General features: G+C 37.3%; 1 protein-coding gene across 1 annotated transcript in view; it reads right to left on the minus strand.

Annotated features, from left to right (window-relative positions):
* The window catches only part of MIB1 (MIB E3 ubiquitin protein ligase 1), a 134,008-nt gene that overhangs the window by 87,430 nt on the left and 19,200 nt on the right, over positions 1–27,378 (minus strand). The window contains exons 2-6 of the mRNA XM_026496075.4: positions 19,136–19,307; positions 16,355–16,484; positions 9,273–9,377; positions 6,304–6,370; positions 4,779–4,983 (exon numbers count right to left, since the gene is read on the minus strand). Of these exons, the coding sequence (XP_026351860.1) occupies positions 4,779–4,983; positions 6,304–6,370; positions 9,273–9,377; positions 16,355–16,484; positions 19,136–19,307 (679 nt within the window). The remainder of the gene's footprint in view (positions 1–4,778; positions 4,984–6,303; positions 6,371–9,272; positions 9,378–16,354; positions 16,485–19,135; positions 19,308–27,378) is intronic.

Consider the following 27,378-nt stretch of genomic DNA (forward strand, 5'->3'; position numbering starts at 1 on the left):
GGTTTATGTGAAGAAGCCGTCTCCATGACATCAAAATGCAAGGTGAAGCTGCAGGTACCATTGTAAAAGCTGCAGCAGGTGATCCGGAAGATCTTGGTGAGATCATTAATGAAGGCGGCTACACCAAACAATATTTCAATACGGACAAACAGCCTTCCATTGGAAGAAGATGCTATTCAGACTTTTCACAGCTAGAGAGAAGCACTCAATGCCCGGCTTCAAAGCTTTTAACGACAGGCTGAGTGTCTTGGTAGGGGCTACTGCAGCTGGTGACTTTAAGTTGAAGCCAATGTCATTGACCATTCTGAAAATTCTAGGGGTCTGAAGAATTTTGCTGAATCTACTCAGCCCATGCTCTATAAAGGGAACAATGAAGCCTGGATGACCTCACATCTGTTTATAACATGGCTGACTAAATATTTTAAGCCCACTGATGAAACCTACTGCTCAGAAAAAAAAAAATTCCTTTAGAAATATTACTGCATTGACAATGCATACGGTCACCCAAGAGCTCTGATAGATATGTACAATGAGACGACCACTATTTTCATGCCTACTAATACAACATCCATTCTGCAGCCCATGGATCAAGGAGTAATTTTGACTTTCAAATACTATAATTTAAAAATGCATTTTTGGGAGCATCTGGGTGGCTCAATTGGTTAAGTGTCCGACTCTTGACTTTGGCTCAGGTCATGATCTCAGGGTCGAAGAGGTCATGAGATCGAGCCCCAAGTCAGGCGCACCGCCGGCAGGGCGTCTATTTGGATTCCCTCTCTCCCTCTGTCCCTTTGTCCCCTCCGCCCCACGCTCCCTCCCTCTCTAAAAAAAATAAATATTTAAAAATAAATAAAGTTAAAATTAAAATACATTTTTGTAAGGCTTTATCTACCACAGATAGTGATTCTTCCAATGGAATTCAGCTAAGTAATTTGAAAACCTTTGGGAAAGGATTTGTCATTCTAGATGGCATTAAGAACATTCATGATTCACGGGAAGAGGTCAAAGTATCAATAGTAACAGGAGTTTGGAGTAAGTTGATTCAAATTCTAATGGATGACCTTCAGAGGTTCCAGACGTCAGTGGAGGAAGTCACTGCAAATGTGGTAGAAACAGCAAGAAAACTAGAATTAGAAGTGGAGCCTGAAGATGGGACTGATTTGCTGCAAGTTCATGATAAAACTTGAACAGATGAGGAGCTGTTTCTTACAGATGAGCAAAGAAAGTGGCTTCTTGAGAAGGAATCTACTCCTGGTGAAGATGCTGTGGAGATTGTTGAAATGACAACAAAGGATTCAGAAATTACATAAATTTGGTTGATAGAGCAGAGGCAGGTTTTGAGAAGACAACTCCGACTGTGAAAGAAGTTCTATTGTGGGCAAAATGCTATCAAGTAGCATTGCATGCCACAGAGAAACTGTTCATGAAAGGAAAGTCAATCAATGCAGCAAAGATCACTGCTGTCTTAAGAAATTGCCATAGGGACGTCTGGGTGGCTCAGTCAGTTAAGCATCTGCCTTCAGCTCGGGTCATGATGGGTGCTGGGATCGAGCCCCACATTGGGCTCCTTTCTCGGTGGGGAGACTGCTTCTCCCTCTGCCTGCCACTCTCCCTGCTTGTGCGTGAGCACGCGCACTCTCTCTGACAAATAAATAATGTTTAAAAAAAAAAAAAGAGGAAAGAAAAAAGAAATTGCCACAGCCACCCCAAGATTCAGCAACCACCACTCTGATCAGGCAGCAGCCATCAACATTGATGTGGGCACCAAAAGACTACAACTTGCAGAAAGCTCTGATTATAGTTAGCATGTTTTAGCAATAAACTATTTAAAGTATAATTGCACACTTAATAGACTACAGTATTGTGTAAACATAACTTTTATGCACACTGCGAAACCAAAACTTCATTTGACTCACCTTATTACAGTGGTCTGGAACCGAACCTACAACCTCTAGTATCTGCAAGGTATGCCTGTGTGCACTGTCAGCATCATTTATTGAAAAGACTGTTCTTTCCCCATTGAACTGTGTTGGACCCTTGTCAAAAATTAAATGACTTTAAATGCAAAGGCTTATTCTCAAACTCTCAACCCTGTCCCAAAAATCTACATGTCCATCTTATGTTAGTAATATACTGTCTTTTTTTTAATAACAATATTTTTTTATTATGTTAGTCACCATACAGTATATCCCTGGTTTTTGATGTAAAGTTCGATGATTCATTAGTTGCGTATAACACCCAGTGCAATATACTGTCTTGATTATTGTAGCTTTATTGTAAATTTTGAAATTACGAGTCCTCCAATTTTGTTTTTCTTTTCAAAATTGTTTTGGCTATTCTGGGTCACTTGAATTTCCATATGAACTAAGAATTAGGTTGCCAATTTCTGTAAAAAAGGCACTAAGGTTTTGATATGGATTGCATTAAATTTGATTTAGTTTGGGGGAAACTACAATGTTATAAGCTGAATTACGTCCTCCAAAAAGATATGTTGAAATCCTAATCCCCAATACCTCTGAATGTGACCATATCTAGAAATAGGGTCTTTGCAGATGTAATCAAGTTAAAAGGAAGTCATGCTGGATTAGGATGGGCCCTAAATCCAATGAGTGGTGTCCTTATAAGAAGGTCATATGAAATCAGCTTTGGTCATTTTCTCTGTAAAAGATTTTAGAATTCCCATGAGCTCAATTAACTTCCTTCTATGTCTTCTCAGGGTTGTTTCCTCATGGATGGTTAAGCTACAAATATTGACTTGACCAAAATAAAATAGTGGAGTTGGGGGAGTGTTTTTGTGGCTCTCAGTCTCAAATGATTTTCTACAACTAGCTGAGCTTGACCAATTAGAGACTGATTTGAATGCATTTGAAAATAAAATCTGTACCCAGAAAAAAAAAGGGGGGGAGTCACATGAAGACACAGGGACACAAAGAGTCACAGAGGAGAAGGTCATGTGAAGACAGAAGCAGAGGAATGGGTGATGCATCTGTAAGCCAAGGAACACCAAGGATCACCAACAACCACCCGAAGTTAGGAGTCCCAGGATTGAGCCCCACATTGGGCTCCCTGCTCAGCAGGGAGTCTGCTTCTCCCTCTGCCCCTCACCCAACTCATGCTCTCTCTCTCTCTCTTGCTCTCTCAAATAAATAAAATCTTAAAAAAAAAAAAATTCAATGTGGGGCTCGAACTCACAATCCCGAGATCAAGAGTCACGTGTTCTACCAATAAGACTGGGTGACTTTTCTACATTGATCTTGTATCCTGCAACTTTGTTGAACTCAACTTATTAGTTTTTTTTTTTTAAAGATTTTATTTATTTGACAGAGATAGAGACAGCCAACAAGAGAGGGAACACAAGCAGGGGGAGTGGGAGAGGAAGAAGCAGGCTCATAGCGGAGGAGCCTGATGTGGGGCTCGATCCCATAAAGCCCTGAGCCGAAGGCAGATGCTTAACTGCTGTGCCACCCAGGCGCCCCTCAACTTATTAGTTCTAATAGTTTTTTGTGAATTCCTTAGGTTTTTCTATAGACAAGATCATGTCACCTGTGAACAAAGATGGTTTAACTCTTTTCTCTTACTTCCTCCTTTCATTTCTTTTTCCTGCCTAACTGTCCTGGCTAGACCCTCTAGAACAACGTTGAATAAAAGCGGGAAGGGCAGACGTTTTTATTTTGTTCCTGTTCTTAAGGGAAAAGCAGTCAGTCTCTCACCAATTGGGTATGATGTTAGCTGTGAGTTTTCATAGATGCCCTTTACCAAGCTGAAGAAGTTCCCTTCTGTTACTACTTTATTTAGTGCTTTTATCATGAAAGGGAGTTGGATTTTGTCAAATGTTTTTTTTCATCTCTTGGTATGATCACATGTATCTTTAAGATTTGAACACAATTAGAGCTAATTCTACACTCTGGTAAGCAACTTAATGTTAATTGTTCTCATTCTATATATAATCCCTCCCCTAAAGAACCTCAACGAGTTAGTTTCTTTATGTATATGTCAGTAATTAAGCTTTGACAATTATTCAATTTAACTACTGCTTTTTCTTTAAAATTCAACCATATAAGTAAATTGAATATATTTTAGCCCTTACGAGCCAATAAATAAAAGGCTTCAAGAAACTTGCAACCTAGAGGTAAAATAAATAACCATTTTCATATATAACAGGAGACCTAAACAGAGGAATAGCATATGCATATACCAGGGAGAGCGGAATATGAAAGAAGGTTCCCAAAACACATAAGCTCAGTATTTACAGGATGCAAAGGAATTAAACCAGACAAAGAGGGAGAAAAAAGTATTCCACATAGAGGAAACTGTATGTGTAAATGTACAGAGTGAGGAAATACGTGCAATTCTATGCTACTGATAAGAAAAAGCTGTGTTACCAAGAGATGACTCTCTAGAGATACGGGCCAGAGTTCTAATTCTCTTCTTCTCATTCAGGGTAAACTGATACAGGTCCATTGTGAACAAAGAACTTTTTAGCTATATTTAACCTAATACTGACACAATGTATTCTGCTCCAGCAGAATTAAAATAAAAAAAATTACACAGACCATTGTATCATAAATATATTCATATAAATTCACATACATACCACACACACACTTCTTATCATTTGTTCCCCTCCACTTTACCAACATATTCTGGATTTTTATTTACTATCTAACAACTAGCTTTCAGGAGTCTTTGATTATAGCACATTATTTGCTTTCTCTAAGGCTCTTTCCTCTATATACTAACTTTATTTCCCATTAAAAAAACTAAAAAATATTACCAACCTATTTCCACTTGGATACTGTACTACAATGTCATGGTCTTCATCAATGCCACAAACAGTTCCAGTTGTAGTTAAAGTCTCAAACATGCCATCAGTCCATCCTCCATGACCATGCTGCAAAGACTGTACAATTTCTAGGTCAAGATCTATATTTACCAGGTCACCAATCTGCAATCCACCAGGATTCCTGTTGCCATTTTGCTCACCTACAATTACAGAGGGGGTTGACAAAGGAAAAGGAAAACCACAGCAATATCATGCAACTGCATTATTTTTAAATAAAAACAAGCTCTAGATATTTTAATCTTAATCTAATCTTGAAATGTTTTGAGAATATACTGTAAGTAACAGATTCTGGAGCTAGAGAGCATCAAAAATAAGAAAGAAAACAATCAGACTCACAAATTGAAATAATGTGATGATTTATAAAACTGAACAAGAGCAGAATCTAATAGACTATGCAACCCTATATCAAAGTACAAAGTTCTGGGTTTTGAAAATACTCACTTTTCTGCCTGGATGACTTGTTGACTATCCCTGTAATACCTACACTACAATTACACAGTTATTGAGGTTCAATAACTAACTACACCCACAAAAACTAGCTAGAGAATATGAAAAAGAACCTTTAAATTATTTTCTTCTACTATTTTTTACCAAATGGCCCTTGTGATTTTTTTTTCCTAAGGAACATTTTCAAATATTTAAAAGCCCATTCCCTAGATTATTTTCAAAGCTAGTTCTGGGACAAAGGATTCATGATCATAAAACATCATGATGAGGGATCCAAAATATGTGTGTTGATTGTACACTTCTTCTGTAAAGGCAAGACACAAAACAAGGAAGTTTCTGAAAGCAAGAAAAGGAATGACCTTGTCAAAAATATAAGTACTTCTTCTACATTCTCCTTTTAAAAAAAAAATGAGGGCATGCTGCAAGAAAACAGCACTTTTTGGCCAAAAGGGAAATAAAATTACTTAAAAAGAGGAACACAGAGTTCATATGAAAAGGCACTCATGCAGAGACTAAAGCCTTAATTAGAAGAATATCGTAAATATTTACTGTGGCAGCAATAAAGAATCTACAATACAAAGATAATTTTTTCTTACCCTTTTATTATTTTAATAACACATGAAAAATTATATTATTATGTAACCTTAATCTTCTATTTTTGTATTTAGAAGGCAACTTTACAAAAATTCTAAGGAATTTATAAGCATTAAATTGTCAGATTCTATTATCAATATGTAAAAGATACTGAAAACCTAACACAAAATTTTTCAACATGTTTATAACTAAAAGACAAAGGTTTCAAATATATTATGACATATAAACGGTATATCAATTCTCAAGACATGACAACTTTTTCAGAGTCTAAATAAATAAAAAAGAACACATACTTTAAAAACCAAAATAAAATCCCAAAAATGACTTCAAATAACTTTTTTAAGGCCCAATTTAAACATTTTCTGATTCCATGAACTTTGACAAACTATTTAGTAATTTTCACTAGTCTGCTGACTCACCTAGCACAGGGCAGTGATCTCTGTAGAAAGAACCTCCTTTGGCATCCTGGACACACTTGAGATCAGACTAAGAAGAAAAGAAACCAGAAAAATCACGCCTGAAAACTTCAAGTATAGCTCAGTACCTAAAACAGGCAAAAATGTTCATTCAGAACACACCCTGAGCAAAAAAGTTAAGAGTAGCTTGAGGATAACAGTCACACTAAACACTGCTTTCAGAAGCACCCGTCAAAAATTAAAAGACTGATCTTCAGACAGGTCATATTTTATTTACTTTTAGCTTTCCTTGAAAGTTCAAAAATGCCTAGACCTTTACCACGGAAATATTCTCAAAAAACACATACAAGACCTCAACAAATACCTAGTATTTAAAGTGTACATAACACATTCTAACATTTATACTTTTACCAAAAAAAAAAAAAAAAGAGCACAATTCACTTGCTCTTTTCAATTTTATGTCAATTTTATGACACACACAAGGCAGGTATTAACTCATTTCATAAAGAAAATTATCTAAAACTAAACAGCCAGAAAATACAAAAGGATAGGACTAAATCCAGTCTTCTGGTTCCTTAGCCAGTTAATTTTCCTTTTTAGGTAAACTTTGGTCCTTACTTCGTAACTTGGTTAACTCAAGTTCCTTCCCACTTAGTTTTTATAAGGAAACAAGTTATTATTTAAGTATCCAATGGGGAGGCAGTTGTGATATAATCAAAAGTACAGAAAATGTGAACTTGGAAGAGCAACCTTGGGAGTTACTATAAAAATTCAGATTTACTCTAAAGTGCCTAATAGTATAGGGAATCAGTATATGCGTACTGTATTAAGGAAAGGAGCTCCTACACACACACACACACACACACACACACACACACACACACACACCCTGCAAATCTTATTCATAGCCTCCTTTGCCACTAGAGCATCGCAATTAGCTCAGTCCTGGCCAAAGAGACACAGGGGTCAAACTGTTTTAATGTGATACTTTAACCCAGCAATTCTACTTCTAGGAATCTATCCTAAAAAAATACACCCATAAACATGCAAAGATACATGTACAAGGATGCTTACTGAAACAATGCTTGCAACAATTGAAAAAAATAAACCCAGATACCATCAACAGAAACCTTATTAAATAAATAATGGCATAACCATACAGGAGTACTACTCAGCCATCAAAAAAGGATCAATCTATAGATATATACCACTTGTTAAGTACCTCTACACATATAACTTCTAAATCTTCATTTGAAGCAAGTTAATAATCAGAATCCCCCAAAATTCCACAATTTAAAAACAGGGGGAGGCATAAAAATACTAAAGAAAAACGGATAACTAATGCTATATACAAGTATTAAAATTGGCAGATCAAGAATTTGTTTAGATTCACATTGTTGGCTTTTTAATTTATCCTATATAAATTTATTCCATATAAATGGAATAAATTAAAGTCAAAGGGACAGTTGGATATTTTTCCCCTCCTACCAAGGGGCCTAAAACAGTTGAGGAAAAACCAAAATTTAAAGAACTCTTTGAAGGAAGAATGTATTCAAGATGAAAAAGATGGAAAAGGCATAAATATTGTGACATTAATATTTAGTTGTACTCCATAAATTAAATAGCTGAGGTCAACATTTGAACAGTGAAATGCAGAAATATAGAGCAATCCACTGAAGAAACCATTAGTCGCCTAAGCACATAATTTAAAGAGTTTTTAGATCAATCTTTTTTTTGGATTTTCCACCTATTTTATTTATTTTTTTAATTAACATACAATGTATTATTTGTTTCAGGGGTACAGGTCTGTGATTCATCAGTCTTACACAACACCCAGTACTCACCACAACACATATCCTCCCCAACTTCCATCACCCAGCTACCCCATTCCCAACCCCCCTCCCCTCTAGCAACCCTCAGTCTGTTTCCTAAGATTAAAAGTCTCTTATGGTTTGTCTCCCTCCCTGGTTTCGTCTTGTTTTATTTTTCCTCCACTTCCCCTATGATCCTCTGACTTACTGCTTAGATTCTGCATATCAGTAGGATCATATGATAATTCTCTTTCTCTGATTAGCTTATTTCGCTTAGTATAATACCCTCTAGTTCCATCCACGTAATTGCAAATGGCAAGATTTCATTTTTTTAATGGCTGCGTAATATTCCAGTGTGTGTGTGTGTGTGTGTGTGTGTGTCTTTACACATACCACATCTTCTTCATCCATTCATCTGTCGATGGATATCTAGGCTCTTTCCATAGTTTGGCTATTGTGGACATTGCTGCTACGAACATTGGGTACGGATGCCCCTTCAAATCACTACATTTGTATCTTTGGGCTAAATACCCAGTAGTGCAATTGCTGTATTGTAGGATAGTTCTATTTTCAACTTTTTGAGGAACCTCCATACTGTTTTCCAGAGTGGCTGCACCAGCTTGCATTCCCAAGAGCAATCATTTTCAATTACCAACACTACTCTTTAAAAATAGAGGGGGAAAAAAAATCTCCTCAAAAACAACTTTAACACCTACTGTAATTTATACTTTTATTAGCTACCACAGCTAGAATACGAATATCCCACAAAAACCTCATTATAATACTATACTCTGTGTCCATGATGACGAGCAGTTTTACAAATGAGTCTAAATCTTTGTGATAGATTTTCATAAATAAGCCCCTGACTCGGATTTATAAGGGATCAGCTCTACACGATCAATATAGAGTAAGCTGCCCAAATATTAACTGAGGACAAAAATCATCTTTACTATTAAATAGCTTAAGCAAATGCACTAAAAATGTAAAGTTTATTACATCCTCACTTTACAGATTTTCTTCCTACTGGAAATTCATGATTCAGATGGCTGTATTCTGATAAAAGAATATGACAAAAGAAAAAAAAAGGAATACAATAAGGGCTTTTATTTCTCTTCTTTCATTTATCCAATATTCTTATCTTTTGTGATTCTTACTACTCACCATGCCCTCAAAGCCAACTCTGTAAAGGTTCTTAGCACCATTATCCCAGAGAACATATGCTGCACTATGAGGGCTTGATGCACTCCAGTCCTGGATTTCTGTTACCTAAGAGAATTATCACAAAAAACAATTTTTTAAAAGGGGAGGGAAGAGGATAGTTCTCTTAATTATATTTAAAATCTTAAATATCATTTCAGCTATCATCCTATGTAACAGGATCATGAAAAATACTTATCAAACATATGTCACTTCTAACATATAACTCAATTATAACTAGAGACATATTTCCAGAATTATAAGATAATTTCTAAAATCATAGAAATTTTGAATTGGGAGGCTTAGTGAGTATACAAATAGATTACCAGAAAATATATAATTCAATACAAAATTTTAAATTTTGATTTTTTTTTTTTTAAAGATTTTACTTATTTATTTGACAGAGATAGAGACAGCAGCGAGAGAGGGAACACAAGCAGGGGGAGTGGGAGAGGAAGAAGCAGGCTCCCAGCGGAGGAGCCTGATGTGGGGCTTGATCCCAGAACACCAGGATCACGCCCTGAGCCGAAGGCAGACGCTTAACCGCTGTGCCACCCAGGCGCCCCTAAATTTTGATTCTTAAAGGGTTCCTTTTAAGAATACTGTATTATTTTAATCCCATTATTCATTATAAAATTTAAAATCTTTGACAAGATTCCCAGAACGATTCAAGATAAATCTGCTCTTTGGTGAGCTAAAAGCTGAGAAGCACAAGGTTCAATGCCAATGTTTAAGGAAGACGAGTTGACATTGCTCCTCCAGCACTTTATCCCTCAGTTGCCCCAAGAGGCAAGCCACCTAAGCTAAAACACCATGCCCACAATGGAAACCCAGACACAATCTCTAGGCCCCACATCCAAAAGACTGATTTAAGCTCTTTTGACATAAAAAATAAATAAATAAATAAATAAAAATAAACCCACCAATAGTAACTGGGGTTGCTACTGCTTAAGGACCAAGAATCAACTGTATAAAAATAATACACAATAAGCACTGAAGTTGGATATTCTCAAGTAAACTGGTCTATAGTTAAGAACAGGGAGTTGCACATGTGCAACTCATTACTTTTCTCCATCCTGACACATACAATCAGCCACATTTACAGTTACTTAGAATGTCAGGGTGATGTTAAATATAATTTTTAAAGCATGACTTTAAAATATAATTTTAAAGCATAACCGATTTCAAAAAAGATACACAATAACCCTTGTTTTTACCCTGTACTAAAGAAATCATTTTGTAAGCTACATGTTTTATGATGCTTTTGTAAAGATAAAAAGGCTTTAAGATTTAATCAAAATCTTTGAGAAATATTTTAAATTGTAATTATATGTCTTTATTTTTAATTTTTAAATAAATCATACATTATAAAAATATAACATATATAAACTTTAAAGAATAAAAAAATGAAATGAAAACCAGCCTATGAAAAAGAACATCGCCAGTACTTTTCAAGTCCACTGTGTGCCTCTCATCAAGCCCATCCTCCTGGCCTCCAACAGAGGTAACTACCACCTAGAATTACAGTCCGTCACTGCACTGCTTTGCTTTATGATCTGCACAGCTAACCACTGTGTAACATTATAAAGCAACAACTTCTAACACTCTAAAGTGAAATATGCAATCTTTAGTAAAATATTCCTTCTGTTTCTAAAACATTCTACTTCGTTCGTTTTATTTATTTATTTTTAAAGATTTTATTTATTTATTTGACAGAGAGAGAGACAGCGAGCGAGCGAGGGAACACAAGCAGGGGGAGCGGGAGAGGAAGAAGCAGGCTCCCAGTGGACGAGCCTGATGTGGGGGTCAATCCTAGAACGCCAGGATCACGCCCTGAGCCGAAGGCAAACGCTCAATGACTAAGCCACCCAGGCGCCCCTCATTTGTTTTAAAAATGCAATGCTAGGGGGCACCTGGGTGGCTTAGTCGGTTAGGCATCTGCCTTCAGCTCAGGTTGTGATCCCAGGGTCCTGGGACCTGCTCCCTGCTCAGCGGGGAGACTGCTTTTCCCTCTCCCTCTCCTTCCACTCATCCTTGCGCAATCTCTCTCAAATAAATGAATAAAATCTTAAAAAAAGATAAAATGCAATGCCAGGGTCGCCTGGGTGGCTCAATCAGTTGAGCGTCCAACTCTCACTTTCAGCTCAGGGTGTGATCCTGGGGTCATGAGATCAAGTCCCGAGTCTAGGCATGGAGCCTGCTTAAGATTCTCTCTCCCTCTGCACCTAACCCCTATGCTTGCACTCTCTCTCTCTAAAATAAATAAATAAATCCTTAAAAAAAAAAAAAAAAAACCAATGCTAGATCAAATAAGTCTGTATTTTTTTTTTAAGATTTTATATATTTATTTGAGAGCAAGACAGAGATAATGAGAGAGAGCACGAACAGGGAGGAGAGAAGCAGGCTCCCCGCTAAGCAGGGAGCCGTTCACGGGTCTTGATCCCTGGACCCTGGGATCACGACCTGAGCTGAAGGCAGACACTTAACCAACTGAGCCACTCAGGTGCCCCATAAGTCTATATTTTTATAAGGGGCGCAAAAAAGCATTTGACTAAAAAACAAAGACTACAAATTTTATTTAAATCAAATTCATCTTATATTTCAAATTACTTGGGATATAAGCAAGTTCATTAGTTAAGCTCTGAATCCTAAATGAAATTCCTTCATTTGTTAATATGATCTGACTTATTTTTGAGGGGGAAACAAAGTGGAAGGCTTAAGAAAGTAACTACATTAATTTTATAATTTCAGTTGTGATTAAGAAAGATGTGCAGAAGAGCTACTAAAACCACTAGGCAAAAGGTTGCTGAGGAACTCTATAAAAGAATCAAACTGACAATACCTGGCTCTGCTGATCAATCTTAACGTCACTAACAGTAAGATAATCAGACTTAACATGTCCTGATGTGATACAACAGAGAGCATGGAGCACTACTTATGAGGTTCTTGCCAAAACAAGATTGAACCTTAATCCAATCGAGCCTCTACCTTTAACAACTAGTTTATAAGAAACACAAGGGTTAGAGGAACAAGTAAAACAATACCATAAAGAATCAACAGGAAAAATCCAAAGAACCTGATTTCTTCAACAAATAAATGGAATTTTAAAAAAATATTGACAAGTTTTGAAGTTGGGTGTTGGGGGCATGGGAATTCGTTATATTGTTCTTTCTACTCTGATGTATGTTTGAAATTCTCCATAATAAAAAGTTTTTTTAGGGATGCCTGGGTGGCTCAGTCGTCTGAGCACCTGACTCTTGATTTCGGCTAAGGTCATTATCTCAGGGTCGTGAAATCGAGCCCCAAGTCGGGGTCTGCACTCAGCACGGAGTTTTCCTGAGATTTTTTTCTCCCCCTGTCCCTCGGCCCCTCCCCCGCTCGCACACATGCTCTCTCTCAAATAAATAAAAAAATATATTTTTTAAAGTTTTCTTAAAAGAAAAAAATATATCTAATGTACCTATGTAAAACACAACTGACATATTCAAAAACATTTGTAAAATGAAAATAGTCTTCAAATACTAACACAGTAGTGGTACTTGAGAAATCTCTTAAGAATACACAGGGACGCCTGGGTGGCACAGCGGTTAAGCATCTGCCTGCGGCTCAGGGCATGATCCCGGCGTTCTGGGATCGAGCCCCACATCAGGCTCCTCTGCTATGAGCCTGCTTCTTCCTCTCCCACTCCCCCTGCTTGTGTTCCCTCTCTCGCTGGCTGTCTCTCTCTCTGTCAAATAAATAAATAAAATCTTTAAAAAAAAAAGAAAAAAGAATACACTACACAGGGACACCTAGGTGGCTCAGTTGGTAAAGTGTCTGCCTTCAGCTTAGGTCATGATCCCGGGGTCCTGGGATCAAGCCCCTCTGCCTGCCACTTCCCCTACTTGTGCTCTCTCTTTGACAAATAAACAAATAAAATCTTAAAAAAAAAAAAAAAAAAAAGAATACACTACACATTTCCATGGTGTCTTTGCATCATGTTTGCCAAGGCCCACACCTGACATGTTTATTTTTGCGCATGAACTTTGTTATCACCATGCAAATCATGGGACATGTTGGCATGTGGTGGGCCAAAGACTGTGTCAGTGCTGCAATCTCAGCCTGGGCTGGTATGTACCCCTTAATATAGCTCCTACTGGCCATGTAGTTGAGCACATGCAGTAATGGCAGTGGGGTGAGAATCCTTAGCCTCACACACAGGTGGGAAAAAAAAAAGATAATGAAAGAATACATTACACACTATTTATGAGGTTAACCAGGGGATTAAGATAGAGCAGCCTGCACTGAAGAGAAAAAAGGGACTTGAAAAATGTTCTTCATATACACACTTGGGCAAAAATAAAAGTCAGATAATAAAAATTACATTTAATCTCAAACATGTTCTTAAAGAGACTTATTATATTAAGTTCCCTTACTCAGTCACATGTACAAGATGGTTTCATTTATTTTTCCTCATTATGTTCTTAAGATGCAACATGGATTAAATCATAACAAACCAAAAATGTAATACTGATGACCCAAAGCTTCAAAAATGCCTACTTACTATCGCCCCAAAAAGTGCCAAAATAACAGAATCTCAGAAAGTTCCATATATGATGTGGCTTCAGACTTCAAAACCTGCCTTCAAAAGCTGATAAAAAAATAATTTCCAACCCTCCTACCATATAATAAATTGTGAGGAAGAATAAAAAGCTAAAAAAAATTAAGAATGAAAATATTACAAATGTACTTCTCACACACTCTTTCAGAAGAAGCTATTAGAAGTGTACTCTACCAAAAGAAAGCACAAGGTAAGTAAGATGATATAATAGGTTACAGAAAACATGAGATCCAGCCAGGAAAGAGGCAAAGTCATCCATCAAAGGGAGCTTCCAGGATGACTGCTGGGCACCAGACACCAAGGGTGTTCTGTGCAAATCACAGCCATGTGATTCACAGGCCAGATGTGCTGAAGGCTATCACCAAGATCCCCACTGCCACTGTACCATTTTACTGACCTCCGGACACATTGCCTAGGTGAGTCTGACCCAAATTCTCAACTGCACTTGGCTTGTTTAGACCAAGTAATAATGAAGTTCCTACTCTTTCCTCCACCCCCATTCCCTGCCACATAGATTAGCTGAGGCCTCTCATCTCACACCACAAAACGTTCTGCTTTGACCTACTCTTAAAACTTTGAGGTGGACAATAGTGATCTTAGAAGCAAAAAATACATAGTAACTCATCCCCTCTAACATATGCCTGCTCAAGGCCCACCACCTGGCCCATACTTCTGCCCTGCCCGAGGTCCTGTGAAGCCCTGTGTTTCCCATGACCTTGTCCACTGACTACCCCAGGATTCTTGTCAACTCCCAGGGAAGCAAGACAGGTTAGCCAGAGACTGTTCAGTTTATATTGTCATGGGAGCTTTTATCCAAAAGTGGCAATTCTACGCTAACCTTATGATAACTAAATTTGTGCTCGCTACTGGTCTTTTCAAAAATGAAATCCTAGATGTTGTGGGACAAAGCACTGTCCTACAACAACAAAGAAAAACAATGGAATAAGAACAGCAAAAATCCATTATCGGGGGGGTGGGGGGGGCTTACAATTGTGAAAGGGTCAAAAGTAGTCCTTTAAAGGTACTCCTAACATTCTATTCTTAATCTGTATAGTGGGAACAAAAGTATTCATTTTACTACTATTCTTAAAACTTTCACATATTTTATACATTCTTCTGTATGATACAGAACTGCTATAAATGGTTGTGAAAATTGTTCACTACACAAGTGGCCTCACTAAGGAGGAGAGTAGGGCTGACATCCAGTCCACACCTTACTTACCAAGACCTAGTCACTGGGGCAAGAGTGTTCCTGCCCCCAACCACAAAAGGGTGCCTTCTCTTTCCAACGGGCTTGCCAAGCATGCCCCATAGCACTCCATCCATTTAGAGGTGGCACCTTTTCCAAATTCACATTGCTCTATTTTCCTTTCAAAGCAGTGCTCCTCAAATTCTGATGTGCATATAAATGACCTTGGGAATCTTGTTATAATGAAGATCCTGATTTAGAAGGTCTAGGAGAAAGGGGACCTATTACATTTCTAACCAGCTGTCAGTAACACCTCTGCTGCTGGTTCACAGCCCGTACGACAGTCACAAAATATAGATTTATATTTTTTGCCTATCAAATCTAATTAGAATACAGGTTTCAGGAGGGTAGGAATTTTGTCTCTTTTGTCCACTGCCATATCCCTGATGTTTGGAAGAGAACCTTGCACACACTAAGCGTTTGATACATATTTACCGAATTTAAAAAAAAAAAAGTAAAGTTTGCTTCCTTAGTAAAAATCAAAGTACTTATGTCCGACTTCCGAACGTTAAAATTAGACCTTATTATTTAAAATGAAATCAATATAATAATACTCAAATAACAATTTAGAAAACATGTAGTAGGGAAAAAAATATGTATTTGAAAAAACATTTAAAAATTTTAAATTCAAAAGAATCTATACTAAGTTACCCCAATATCTCTGGCTATCCCACCCCAATTAAACAAGCGATACAAAATTCCCTTCAGAAAAACTGCTATAATTGACTCCTGGACAATTCCCTGAGAAGGATAACAGAGTTAAGTAGACTGGATAACAAAAGTAGATGCCTACTACCCCCCCAGAAACAGGCCTTCAAGGGAATTAAATATACAACAAGTAAATTCAAATGAAATCTTAATAACAAGAAAGTCAAAAGCATGGTATACAGTTTGAGGAGGACTGGTCCAAATAGGATGCACAGAAATGCATTCTGGGCAACAAAATGGCAATATGAAGCCACAAAGTAGAAAGGTAAAATCTACCCAACAACCTTCTCAATGAATATCAATATTTACAACAGGGTAGGAACAATCTTTATTCTTCCAGAAAAAAAAAGAAATGAAGATTTTAAAAACTGTTACTGGTATAAGAAAAAATGTGCCAAGAAATTCAGTTATAATAATAAAAATCTTCTGAACATACAATATTCTAGAATAACATAATGAATTAACAACAACAACAACAAAAAATGTCACCTTTCCCCTTCGTCCATTTCCTCCATCCTGATCTTCCCACTGCCAGTCCACTCCTCGTACCACTCTGGCACCTGCAAAGATTCCTCTGGCTGTAATCTTCTTAGATTTTCTACGAGACTCTAACAGAACCCTAAAAATAAAAGTATTTATTTTTAAATTACATAAAAGTAGGTTAACCATCATTTATCTATTTTTATATATGTAAATTTTTCTTTTTCAGAGAGTGAAGGTGGTAGGGGGCATGATGATCCCAAGCAGGCTCCACACCCAGCACAGAGCCCAATGCCAGGCTCAATCTCACGACCCTGAGATCATGACCTGAGCTGAAATCATGGGTTGGATGCCTAATTGACTGAGCCACCCAGGTGCCCCGCCAGTAATTTTTTTTTTTAAGATTTTTTAAATTCATTTTAGAGAGAAAGTGAGCAAGTGTGGGGAGGGGGCAGAGGGAGAGAATCTCAAGCAGACTCCCCACTGTGCATGGAGCCTGACCTGGGACTTAATCCCATGGCCCTGAGATCATGACCTGAGCCAAAATCAAGAGTCGGATGCTCAACCGAGACCCCAGGCACCCCAATTTATTTTTAAAAATAAAATTATAAAAAAGGCTATTTTAAAAATATAAAAGATTTTTCTTTGTTCTAGTTAATACCTTAATAGCATGATACATAAATACCTTTACATTCCACAGGTGATGATGATGATAGTAGTAGTCAGAAAAATAATAATATCTAATATTTACTGAGCTTTTACTGTAAGTAAAGGACTTACAAAAGTGTAAAAGTCTATTACACTCCTTAAGAAAGGTATTGTTATTTTATCCATTTTACAAATGAGGAAACAGAGTCTCAAAGAGGTAAGTCATTTATCCCGGGTCACAAAAGCTAAATTATAATGGAATGGAATCAACATACGAATCCAGTCTAACCACTTCAGAGTATCACTATATCCTTCACCACTTCAGAAGTGGCAAACTCAAATCCCTACAACTGTCAGAGAAGAACATAAATTAAGGCCAAAAACGTAACACCACGGCAACAACAAAAGGCAAGCAGCACTTGATCCCAGGCTCAGGAAGACAAGAGGCAGTGGTACGGACTTTGGTGAACTCAAGACCATGATCTGTCTAAAAGTTACAGATGCTCCTGTGTCAGACAACTGTTACCATGAACAAATGCCCAGTGCTGACAGTCTTTGGGTATGTGTGTGTGTGTGCTTGCACGTGTGTATGTGCACACGCATACATGTGTTCAAAACTTTAGAGCACAGTATGGGCCAAGTAAAACACATCAGTGGCCTGGATTTGACCTAACACTAACTTGTTTCCAAAGTACTGAATACTTACAGAGGACTATGGACCTTGAAAAAATTGTACACTCAACGATCTGGACCAGCGTGGCTCTCCAAGGCCCTCTTTCCCTTATTCTTCTATATCCTTCTCATTCATAAAATCAAAAAGGTTTGGGTTTTTTCCTTTTGTTTTGCTAATTTTACCTCATTATTTTATTCATTTCTAGAATGTCTTTATTATACCCTAACTTTAAAAAGTGTAACCAAAAGACAAGAATAAACAACTTGTTCAAAACTACTCAGTTAATAAACAGCAGGACCAGGATATGAATTGGGACAGTCTTTTTTTTTTTTTTTTTATCATTTTATTTATTTATTTGACAGAGAGAGAGAAAGAGAGAGAAAGACAGCACAAGCAGGGGGAGTAGCAGGCAGAGGGAGAGAGAGAAGCAGGCTCCCCAAGGAGCAGAGAGCCCAACACAGGGCTCCATCCCAGGACCCTGGGTTCATGACCTGACCCAAAGGCAGACACTTAACTGACTGAGCCACCCAGGCATCCCTGAACTGGGACAGTTTTATACCTAAATCCATTTTTCTACTACTTCTGCTGCCTCCCTACGACTGGCTAGATTCTTGCTCCTATACATTATTCCTATCTATCTACATAAGAAGATTCAATCACCTGAAACTCTGTACCAATTCACAATTAATATTCCTCTCTCTTTGCTAAGACACTTAATACTAATACTCTCTCTATATACAGTTTAAAACATCACGTGATAATCACTATTGGTCAAATAATCCCTTAGCTTATAAACTTTTTAAGAAGAAAAAGGAAAAAAGAATACTGTGCTTTAAGGGCACCTGGGTGGCTCCGTTGGTTGAGTGTCCAACTCTTGATTTCAGCTCAGGTCATGATCTCAAGGTTATGAGATTGAGCCCCGCATCAGGCTCCACACTCAGCAGGGAGTCTGCTTGAGATTCTCTCTCTCTCTCCCTCTGCCCCTCCCCCTGCTTACTTGCTCCCCCACCAAAAATAAATCTTAAAAAAAAAAAAACACTGTGTTTTAGTTGTCTTCAAATTTACAAGCATAGTAGCTGCTATAGAGTCTTAATAAACGCCTGTTGATTCAATCAACGGGCCCTAGTGTTCATCTGGCTGCAATCAACAGAACAGAATGCACAGTTAAAAGAAAATAGTGAGCCTTTCTTGGGTTGCCCTTGCATTTCCAAATATCGAGGAGTGCCAAGTCTCCACGCCAGAGAAAGAATAGCCCAAATTATCTTGAAAAAATACATACAGCTCCGTCTTCACAGAGCTCTTTTCTCACTATATGGCAGGCCTGGTCCCCATCTAGCCTATTATCTCCTACGTCCTAGTGCTGAACCAGCTGTCAGAAGCTATTTCCAAATCCTATTTTTAAGGCTGAATAGTATAAAAAATTGAATGCCAAGAAGGAATTACAATTGAAGACAAATTGTTTACCCTACCGCTCACTTCCTGGTGTAGTAATTCTATAAAAGCGATGTCTTAAATGATGTTTATCTCCATGATAACAAACAGTGCACAAATCATAATTTGTACATTCCGCACATTTCCATCGAATGCCAATGATTGGTTGCTGGCGGCAGGTATCACACATGGTTCCATCATGCTTGATGCCTATTAAAACAAAGATACATGCTTACATTAACTACAAGTATTATTTACTTGAATACAATTCCCTGGGGGAAAAATAAAAACAGAGCATTTTACAAAGTAGTTCAGTAAAGTAGGAAAGAGTATTTCAAATGCACCATATATAGTTTCAAGACAACATATTTCAAGTATTTTAATCAGTACAAGTTATAGACTAAAGCTTTTCTATCATTTCTTTCTTCATTAGTAAGAGTACTTCTCGGTAGCACTTTTTTTGCTGTCATTCACAAACTGAAACTTAGGTTCAATCTAGTGACAGAAAGAAGAATCATTTACTACCAAGTAGATGTTTCAGACTTCAAATACTCAGAATCTTTTGAGGAATTTCAACCTATTCTCTAGGTAAACAATTACTCCAAAAGAAAAAAAACAAGTTTAGCCTCTTGATATCATGGAAACAAACTATCAATTAATTTAAGCATCTATCCCTAGGTATTGACAAACTCCCATCCCAAACAACAAACTTTAGGAAAAGATTACCAAGTAAGTTTCTCAGTGTAAAAGGAAACTACATACTATAGTCAAGATTGCTGTTCGTTTGTCTTCCTTATGGAACAAGAATAAAGGCCGGAAAAAGGAAATAAGCAATTGGTAATGTGACCTCCACAAAAAATGATCACATGAATGACACAGACAATTAGAACTATAAAAGGGGGGCGCCTTGGTGGCTCAGTCGGTTAAGCATCCGCCTTTGGTTCGGGTCACAGGCCACAATCCCATCAGGTTCCCTGCTCAGCGGGAGTGTGCTTCTCCCTCTCCCTCTGTCCCTCCCCCACGATCATGTTCTGTCTCCTCTCTCTCTCTCCCCCAAATAAATAAAAATAAAATCTTAAAAAAAAAACTATAAAAGCTACCACTATAAAGTAATGAAAATAACTAACATTTTTGGGTAACAAGACTGGGGATAATGGTCACTATTCTATTTAGATCACTTGATAAATTAAAACTAGAAGTTTTTTAAACAATGTGGGACCTGTGAACATCAGTGTCACTACTTTATGGTAATATATGATGAGGCCCAATACGGAAATACAAGCAAACGCTGTATTGTCCATTCAACACTAACACTCCTGGATTTGAGTTCTGGCTTTCACTAGCTATTGTGCCCTTGAAAGAGTCATCTTAAGTATTTACATATAAAATAATAGTATTTATTTCAAGAAAATGGGGGAGCAGAGAAGGTGGGGTTTAAATGAAACCAGATTGCTCATGTTGAAGGTGGTAACTGGACGTTCATTATATAATTCCCTATTTTGTGCAAGTTTAGAAATTTTCCATAATTAAATAAAAGGAGTCACTTTAGTTCTCAGAACCTCTGTTCCCTTTGGAGGAGGCATTATGTTCTTTAAAGTTAAGGGCTGTTCTATGGGGCGCCTGGGTGGCTCAGTCGTTAAGCGTCTGCCTTTGGCTCAGGGCGTGATCCCAGAGTTCTGGGATCGAGCCCCACATCAGGCTCCTCCGCTGGGAGCCTGCTTCTTCCTCTCCCACTCCCCCTGCTTGTGTTCCCTCTCTCACTGGCTGTCTCTATCTCTGTCAAATAAATAAATAAATAAAATCTTTTAAAAAAATAATAAAGGTAAGGGCTGTTCTAAGAAGAAACAATGTGCAAGATCTAGAGCTCAAAAGTAAAGTTATTACTAAACCCTAGAAGAACTGATACACTATTGCTGCTTCCTGTTAAGGGGGAAAAAAAAACCTGCATAATTAATTTGTATATTCAAGTTTAAAATCCCGTAAGGTAACTATTTTCTAAATAAAGAGCCAAACATGAAGATAAACTTGTGCCTGAGCTGAGATGGTTTATAAAAAGGGGGTCGGTCAGAGGAAGAACAGTAGAAGGAAGTTGGGATGCCTAGTGAACCACAAAGGAGCACAACATCCAACACCAAGTATGTTCCATCTGCAATCCTTCTGCTGTCTCCTGTCATACAAATGCTTGACTGCGGGGACAGGGAAGATGGCAGACATCAGTACCTACTGATTTCATTCAGTAACTATTTTACTGCTACTGTGGGCAGGCCTTCTGCTGCTTTCAAGTATCATCCCTGGTGTAGTATGGAGAACAGAAAGGAAGAAAATTAAAGTGGCTAGAGAAAAGGGGTCAAATTGTAAGAAGTTTACACAACAGTCCAGGTGAAAATAATGGTACTTTAAGCCAGGATAAAGCTAGTAAAATTGGAGAGAACACAGTCAGGAGAGATTTAGGACTTGGTGGCTATGGGTTAGAAAACAAAAGATGTAGAAAGTAACCATTTATACCAAAAGGTATAAATGAGATCATTCAAGAGAAAACAAATAAATAAGAGGTATTTAGGAACAAACAGTACAATAACTGAAATCTAGAACTGCTCTACTTAAAAAAAAAGAGAGAGAGCCATTAACAAGAAAAAAAAAGAAAAAGAAAAAAAAAAGAAAAAAAACAAATAAGCACATACTTAAAATTGCAAGTCCAGGGACACCTGGGTGGCTCAGTCAGTTAAGCATCTGCCTTCAGTTTGGGTCATGATCCCAGACCCCTGGGATCGAGTCCCGCATCGGACTCCCTGCTCAGCAGGGAGCCTGCTTCTCCCTCCCCCTCTGTTGCTCCCTCTGCTTGTGCTCTCTCTCTCTCACTGACAAATAAATAAATAAATAAAATCTTTTTAAAAAAATTGCAAGTCCAGGCCTCTATTAATAGATACTCATCTAAGAAACAAAAAGAAAAAAGAATCAGGACAAGTTTCCTAGAAATACCAGATGAGTGGACCCTTCAAAGGAAGAAGAAATCTCAGAAGAACACAGTGTGTATTCAGTGAACCAGGAGCAGCTTCATTGTTAGGCAGCAATTTGAAATATTGTCAGAGACTTAGAAATAAATTATAGTCAGGCTGGGAAATAACAAGACATGATTTCTGACTTGCAGATTTAAATTGTTGCATTAAATGGTAGAAACAAAAGTATCTAAGAAACTAGTTCTCTAACTCACTACCTAGGTAATGTACAGAATTAATTAACTACTACTCTGGGATCAATATTCTCATCTATAAATTGAGAAAATACTTCCTTTCATGTGCATTACAGGCTGAATACATTCCCCTCCCCCTAAAATTCGTAGGTCGTAGCCCTAACCCTCCCCGTGCTGGCATTTGGAGATGAGACCTATGGGAGGTAACTAGGTGTAGAAGAGGTAATGAGGGTGGGGCCTCCATAACATTAGCGTCCTTAAAAGAAGGGAAAGAGCTAAGAGGTCTCCCACTCTCTGCCACATGAGGACCCAGCCAGAAGGCAACACACCAGAAAGACAACGCTCACCAAGGAACCGAATTAGCCAGCACCTTGATCTTGGACTGCCCAACCTCCAGAACTACAGGTAATAAATCCCTGTTGTTAAACCACCCACTCTATGGTAGTTTGTTATGACAGCCCAAGCAGACAAAGATAATACAGAAAGGGACCTTGTGATGCTAAAGTGATATGTATAGAGGTAAAAACACTTTGAAAGGCTTTAAAGCAAATGCAAATATAAAGAATTACACTGCACTTAATTTAATCTTGATACAGATTTATCGAAGGTACTAATCATCTATTTAAATAACTTGGTGATCAAAATCATCATATATCCCAAGCAAATCTGGCAACTTATACAGAAAATCAAATAATTTTTAAATTCTCAATTTCCCAGAAACTACATATAGAGAACATTCAATTACTTATGCATGGATTACCCCTGTTTTAGCAAATTACCTACCTTCTCCATGGCAATTCTCTCATTACTGTTTTATGTCAGGTTTTCTCCCAAAGCTCATAATTTACCTGCAGCTATATCTGTCTTCTCAGTTCCTCTTAAATGTTTTCACTCCAGCACAGCAACAGTGGACACAACTGCCACGCAAGACAGTCCTAAAAACCAGCATATAATCCACTACTTCTCAACAGTTGATAATGTATTCTATCCTATGGCTAATTAAGTCTGACTGCATCAATCATGAAAATTATCATCAGCCATAAGCCCAAAAGAAAGTATATTCTAAACAGAATGTACACTAAAATTAAAAACCACAGATTTTAAGCCATAACACTCAAAGCTACTAACATTCACTAGTATTACATGCTTCAGTCATTTGGAATATATATCAAAAGGCGAAATGCAACCTTTATCTATTCTTCTTTTTTGAGAATATACATGATTTCACAGAAAAAAAGAGTGTTCGGGTTTTTTTTTTAATCACACAAGGATTTAAAAAAAAAAGGTACCAAATAACCCATTAAACTGGGTAATCTCTTGGGTTACTAAGAATTTGCTATATTTTACTTTAAATCAACATGTTATCAATTCTTTATAACGTTCATTTTGAAAACAATCTGCAATTATTCCTGTAGCTATTATTTCCCAAAACAAATAGGAAATGTTTACAAAGTTAAGAAAGAAATTATTCTAGCTCACAAAGATATATTTTTTTAAGATTTTATTTATTTATTTGACAGAGAGAGAGACAGCCAGCGAGAGAGAGAACACAGCAGGGGAGTGGGAGAGGAAGAAGCAGGCTCCCAGCAGAGGAGCCCGATGTGGGACTCGATCCGGAACGCCAGGATCACGCCCTGAGCCGAAGGCAGGTGCTCAACCGCTGTGCCACCCAGGCGCCCCCACAAAGATATTTTTTAAAGTAAATTCTAAAACCAATCAACACATAAAGATTTTGAAGAACTATCATAACATTATGTCTGATGCAGGACTATTAAACTGAATTTTAAATGTTTATACAACTGCAACTTATAATAAGAAATAGCAAATCAAAATATGAGTTTTTAAAAATTCACAGATTTTAATAATGAAATACAGATGTATCCCTGCTCTATATGTACATTATATACCAATTAGATTCCTGAAAAATGGAGTTTATATTTACAGTGGAGGAAAGGTGTGACAGATTGTATTTTCCAAAGGGGACCACACCAATATATATCCATCTTAATTGCTCTTCTGACACTGTGACTATGACAGATGACCATTAAGAGGAGGTGTATTTTCTTCCCCACTAGCCCTTAGCATTTGCAATCGCCACAGTCAACATAAGGAAGCAGAAGTAACACTGTGAGACTTCTGAGGTTAGATCATAAAAGACAATGCAGGTGCCACTTGTCTGTCTGTGTCTGTCTTTACAGCTCTCTCGAGATTCATAGACCCTGCATGCCTGGGTCTTTCATCGTAAGTCTGGCTACCCTGAAGCCGCCTATGATACAGAAGAACATGGAGAGGTCATACAGACACTGCAGAGCAGAGACAACCCGTTCCCCGAGCTGTCTCCAAATCCCCAACCCATGGAAGCAATGAACATATAAATTGTTACACACCACTAAGTTTTGGGGTAATCTGTAACCATTCAAAGCGAGTTTTTAAAAAAGTATGAACTCTGTTACAGTTCCCCACAGTACAACATACCAAAAATAAACTAAATTAAAAAGCTAAATATGAAAACAGAAAATAATAAAAGTGCTAGAAAAAAAAGCTGAGCATATTTTACAATTTTGAGTAGTCTTTCTAAGATGACATGAAGCACACATGCCCAAATGAGCACACACAGTATACAGAGAGAGAAAATCTGAAAACCCACTCCAAACAGCTGACACTGGCTCAGGGTACAGGAGAATAAGGGGAGAGCACTCTCATGTTTTATCCTGTATACTTCTGAATTGCTTTATTATAACCATATTATTTTCATATTTTTAAAACAAAACACAAAACAAGACCAATTTTCTCGTCTCAAATTGGCATAGGTTAAATACATGCCTTCGAAGAGTGAGCCAGTCAGATTTTGCTAAGAGGAAAATATAAATTGATACAACCTTTATGGAAGGTACTTGCAAAATGTTTCAAATGCCTTAAAGACTATGACCCTGTCTGGCGCCTGGGTGGCTCAGTTGGTTAAGTGTCTGTCTTTGGCTCAGGTCATGATCCCAGGGTCCTGGGATCAAGTCCTGCATCAGGCTCCCCGCTCAGCAGGGAGTCTGCTTCTCCCTCTGCCCCTCCCCACTGCTCACGCCCTCTCTCTCCCTAAATAAATAAATAAACAAACAAATAAATAAATAAATAAATAAAATCTTAAAAAAAAAAAGACTGTGACGCTGTCTTCAAATTTTTTAAAAAGTACATCCAAAGGTACTAAGTTGTTTGTAGATAAAAACAAAATTTAACATAACCTATGTCAGAAATATGGGGCTATTTTATGTGTAAACTATGGTAGTCCATAGAGAGAAATCTATGCAATTTAACCATGTTGTAGAAGAAATATTACTGATATGGTAAATGACATTTTTTTCATAAACTCATTACTATTTTCTAAAGTAGTCTGAAAAGAACTACAGTATACCATTATATAAGACATACAATACACATGCACAAAAAACCTAGAAAGATAATCTCCAAAATGTACTGGTGGGATTACCCTTTGTGGTTTTCCAAATCTTCTACACTGAGTGTATATTAATGCTAGGAAGCAGCTGAATGATAGGGGCATTTAATATGAGTATATCATCAGAGACGTTCATGTATGTCACCTATAAATTAAAATAAAAATAAAACAAAAACATCATATTTACAGCAAATATTTAGAGAAACCAACTTTCAAATACTCTAGCAATAGAGTATGTAACTACTGCTTAGAAGTTTTTATTTCTTTTAACTCTCACACTAACTGAGCTATTTCATGAAAAGAAAATATATACTTTATCCAACCACACTCCTCATTGGCACATGCCTGCAGTCACAGGCTAACCTGTCTTACCCCAGGAAAGCACCAGGACCAAAACATCATAATTAATATCAAATGTCAGTAAGTGTCCACACAGTGGTTAAGTTTCCGAATAGGTATAGAACAGGTCTCCTATGTCATCACAAAAAATAAAATGCACTGAACAAATCGGTATCCACTATGCACCTAAGAGGTTTGTCCTTAACTACACAGCTCTTCAAATGAGAGTTGGCTGAGGCACAGGGAAAATGTATCCCAACCTCCCCATCTGACCAAAAAAATGAAAAGTCCAGTTTTCAGCTATTCTCTTATTGACCTATTTTTCAGCTCTAAGCTCATTTTCCACAAACCACAATGATAACAACTGAGCTCATAATCTAAGTATAGGTTTTCTTTAAAGGAGCCATTTAAACACACAATGATAACTGGTTAAAAAAAAAAAAAACCTACAATTCATGGTTTTAGGGAATACTTCAGGAAAACCATTAATGCACACAAAAGCACATCCAAATCCTTTCTTGGTTCCCACAGTTCAAATGCCAACAAAGCTACTGAACAGCTGTGAAACAGACTAAGGCTGAGAATTGGAAAAAGTAAACAAAGCAGCCTACTCCACCATCAAGATGAGCACTACAGAATTTTTAATGAGAACACAATTAATTGACTTTAAAACAAAAGTTGATATTTAAAGAAAACACAAAAAGGAGAAAAAGTATTTAATAAGCAAGACCAACATTTTACTGCTCTTACTTCAGTAGCTTATTTGTTTCCCCTAAGACATTCACCCAATTCATTCTCATCTAAAACCATTCCCTCCCAGTATAAATCTCCTTAGCCTTGGCAAGTGTTATTCCTTAAAATGTTCATTTCATAAAACTTAATTCCCTAACTAAACCTATTAGTCCTTTTTCTCCTTCCTATAGAATACCGTATTACCCTAGAGACTTAATTCTCTTTTCCTTTGCTACGCTTTATGAAGACATCTGCCACCATTAAATGAACCACCTGATGATAGCTTTTGACTCATTCTACTAATACTCAAATGACCATCTGCTCCACATTTTAATGGCATCTAGCCTAAATTCAAAAACTTAGAGAATTTACATAGCTTAAGTCTTTTTGCTGGAAAATTTAATGAGAACAATACAACATGCTGGTCAAGATCAATGATCACAGTTCTTAAGAGAACCAATGAAAACAACTCAAAAATCACAAAGCACTGATTTATTTAAGTAAAATGTTAAATTTCTAGTTAGAAAAGATGATTGAAAGAAATAACTAGAATTCTCACTATAAGCAGTGCACTC

The sequence above is a fragment of the Ursus arctos genome, unplaced genomic scaffold, assembly GCF_023065955.2.
Source record: "Ursus arctos isolate Adak ecotype North America unplaced genomic scaffold, UrsArc2.0 scaffold_17, whole genome shotgun sequence".
Taxonomy (NCBI): Eukaryota; Metazoa; Chordata; class Mammalia; order Carnivora; family Ursidae; genus Ursus; species Ursus arctos.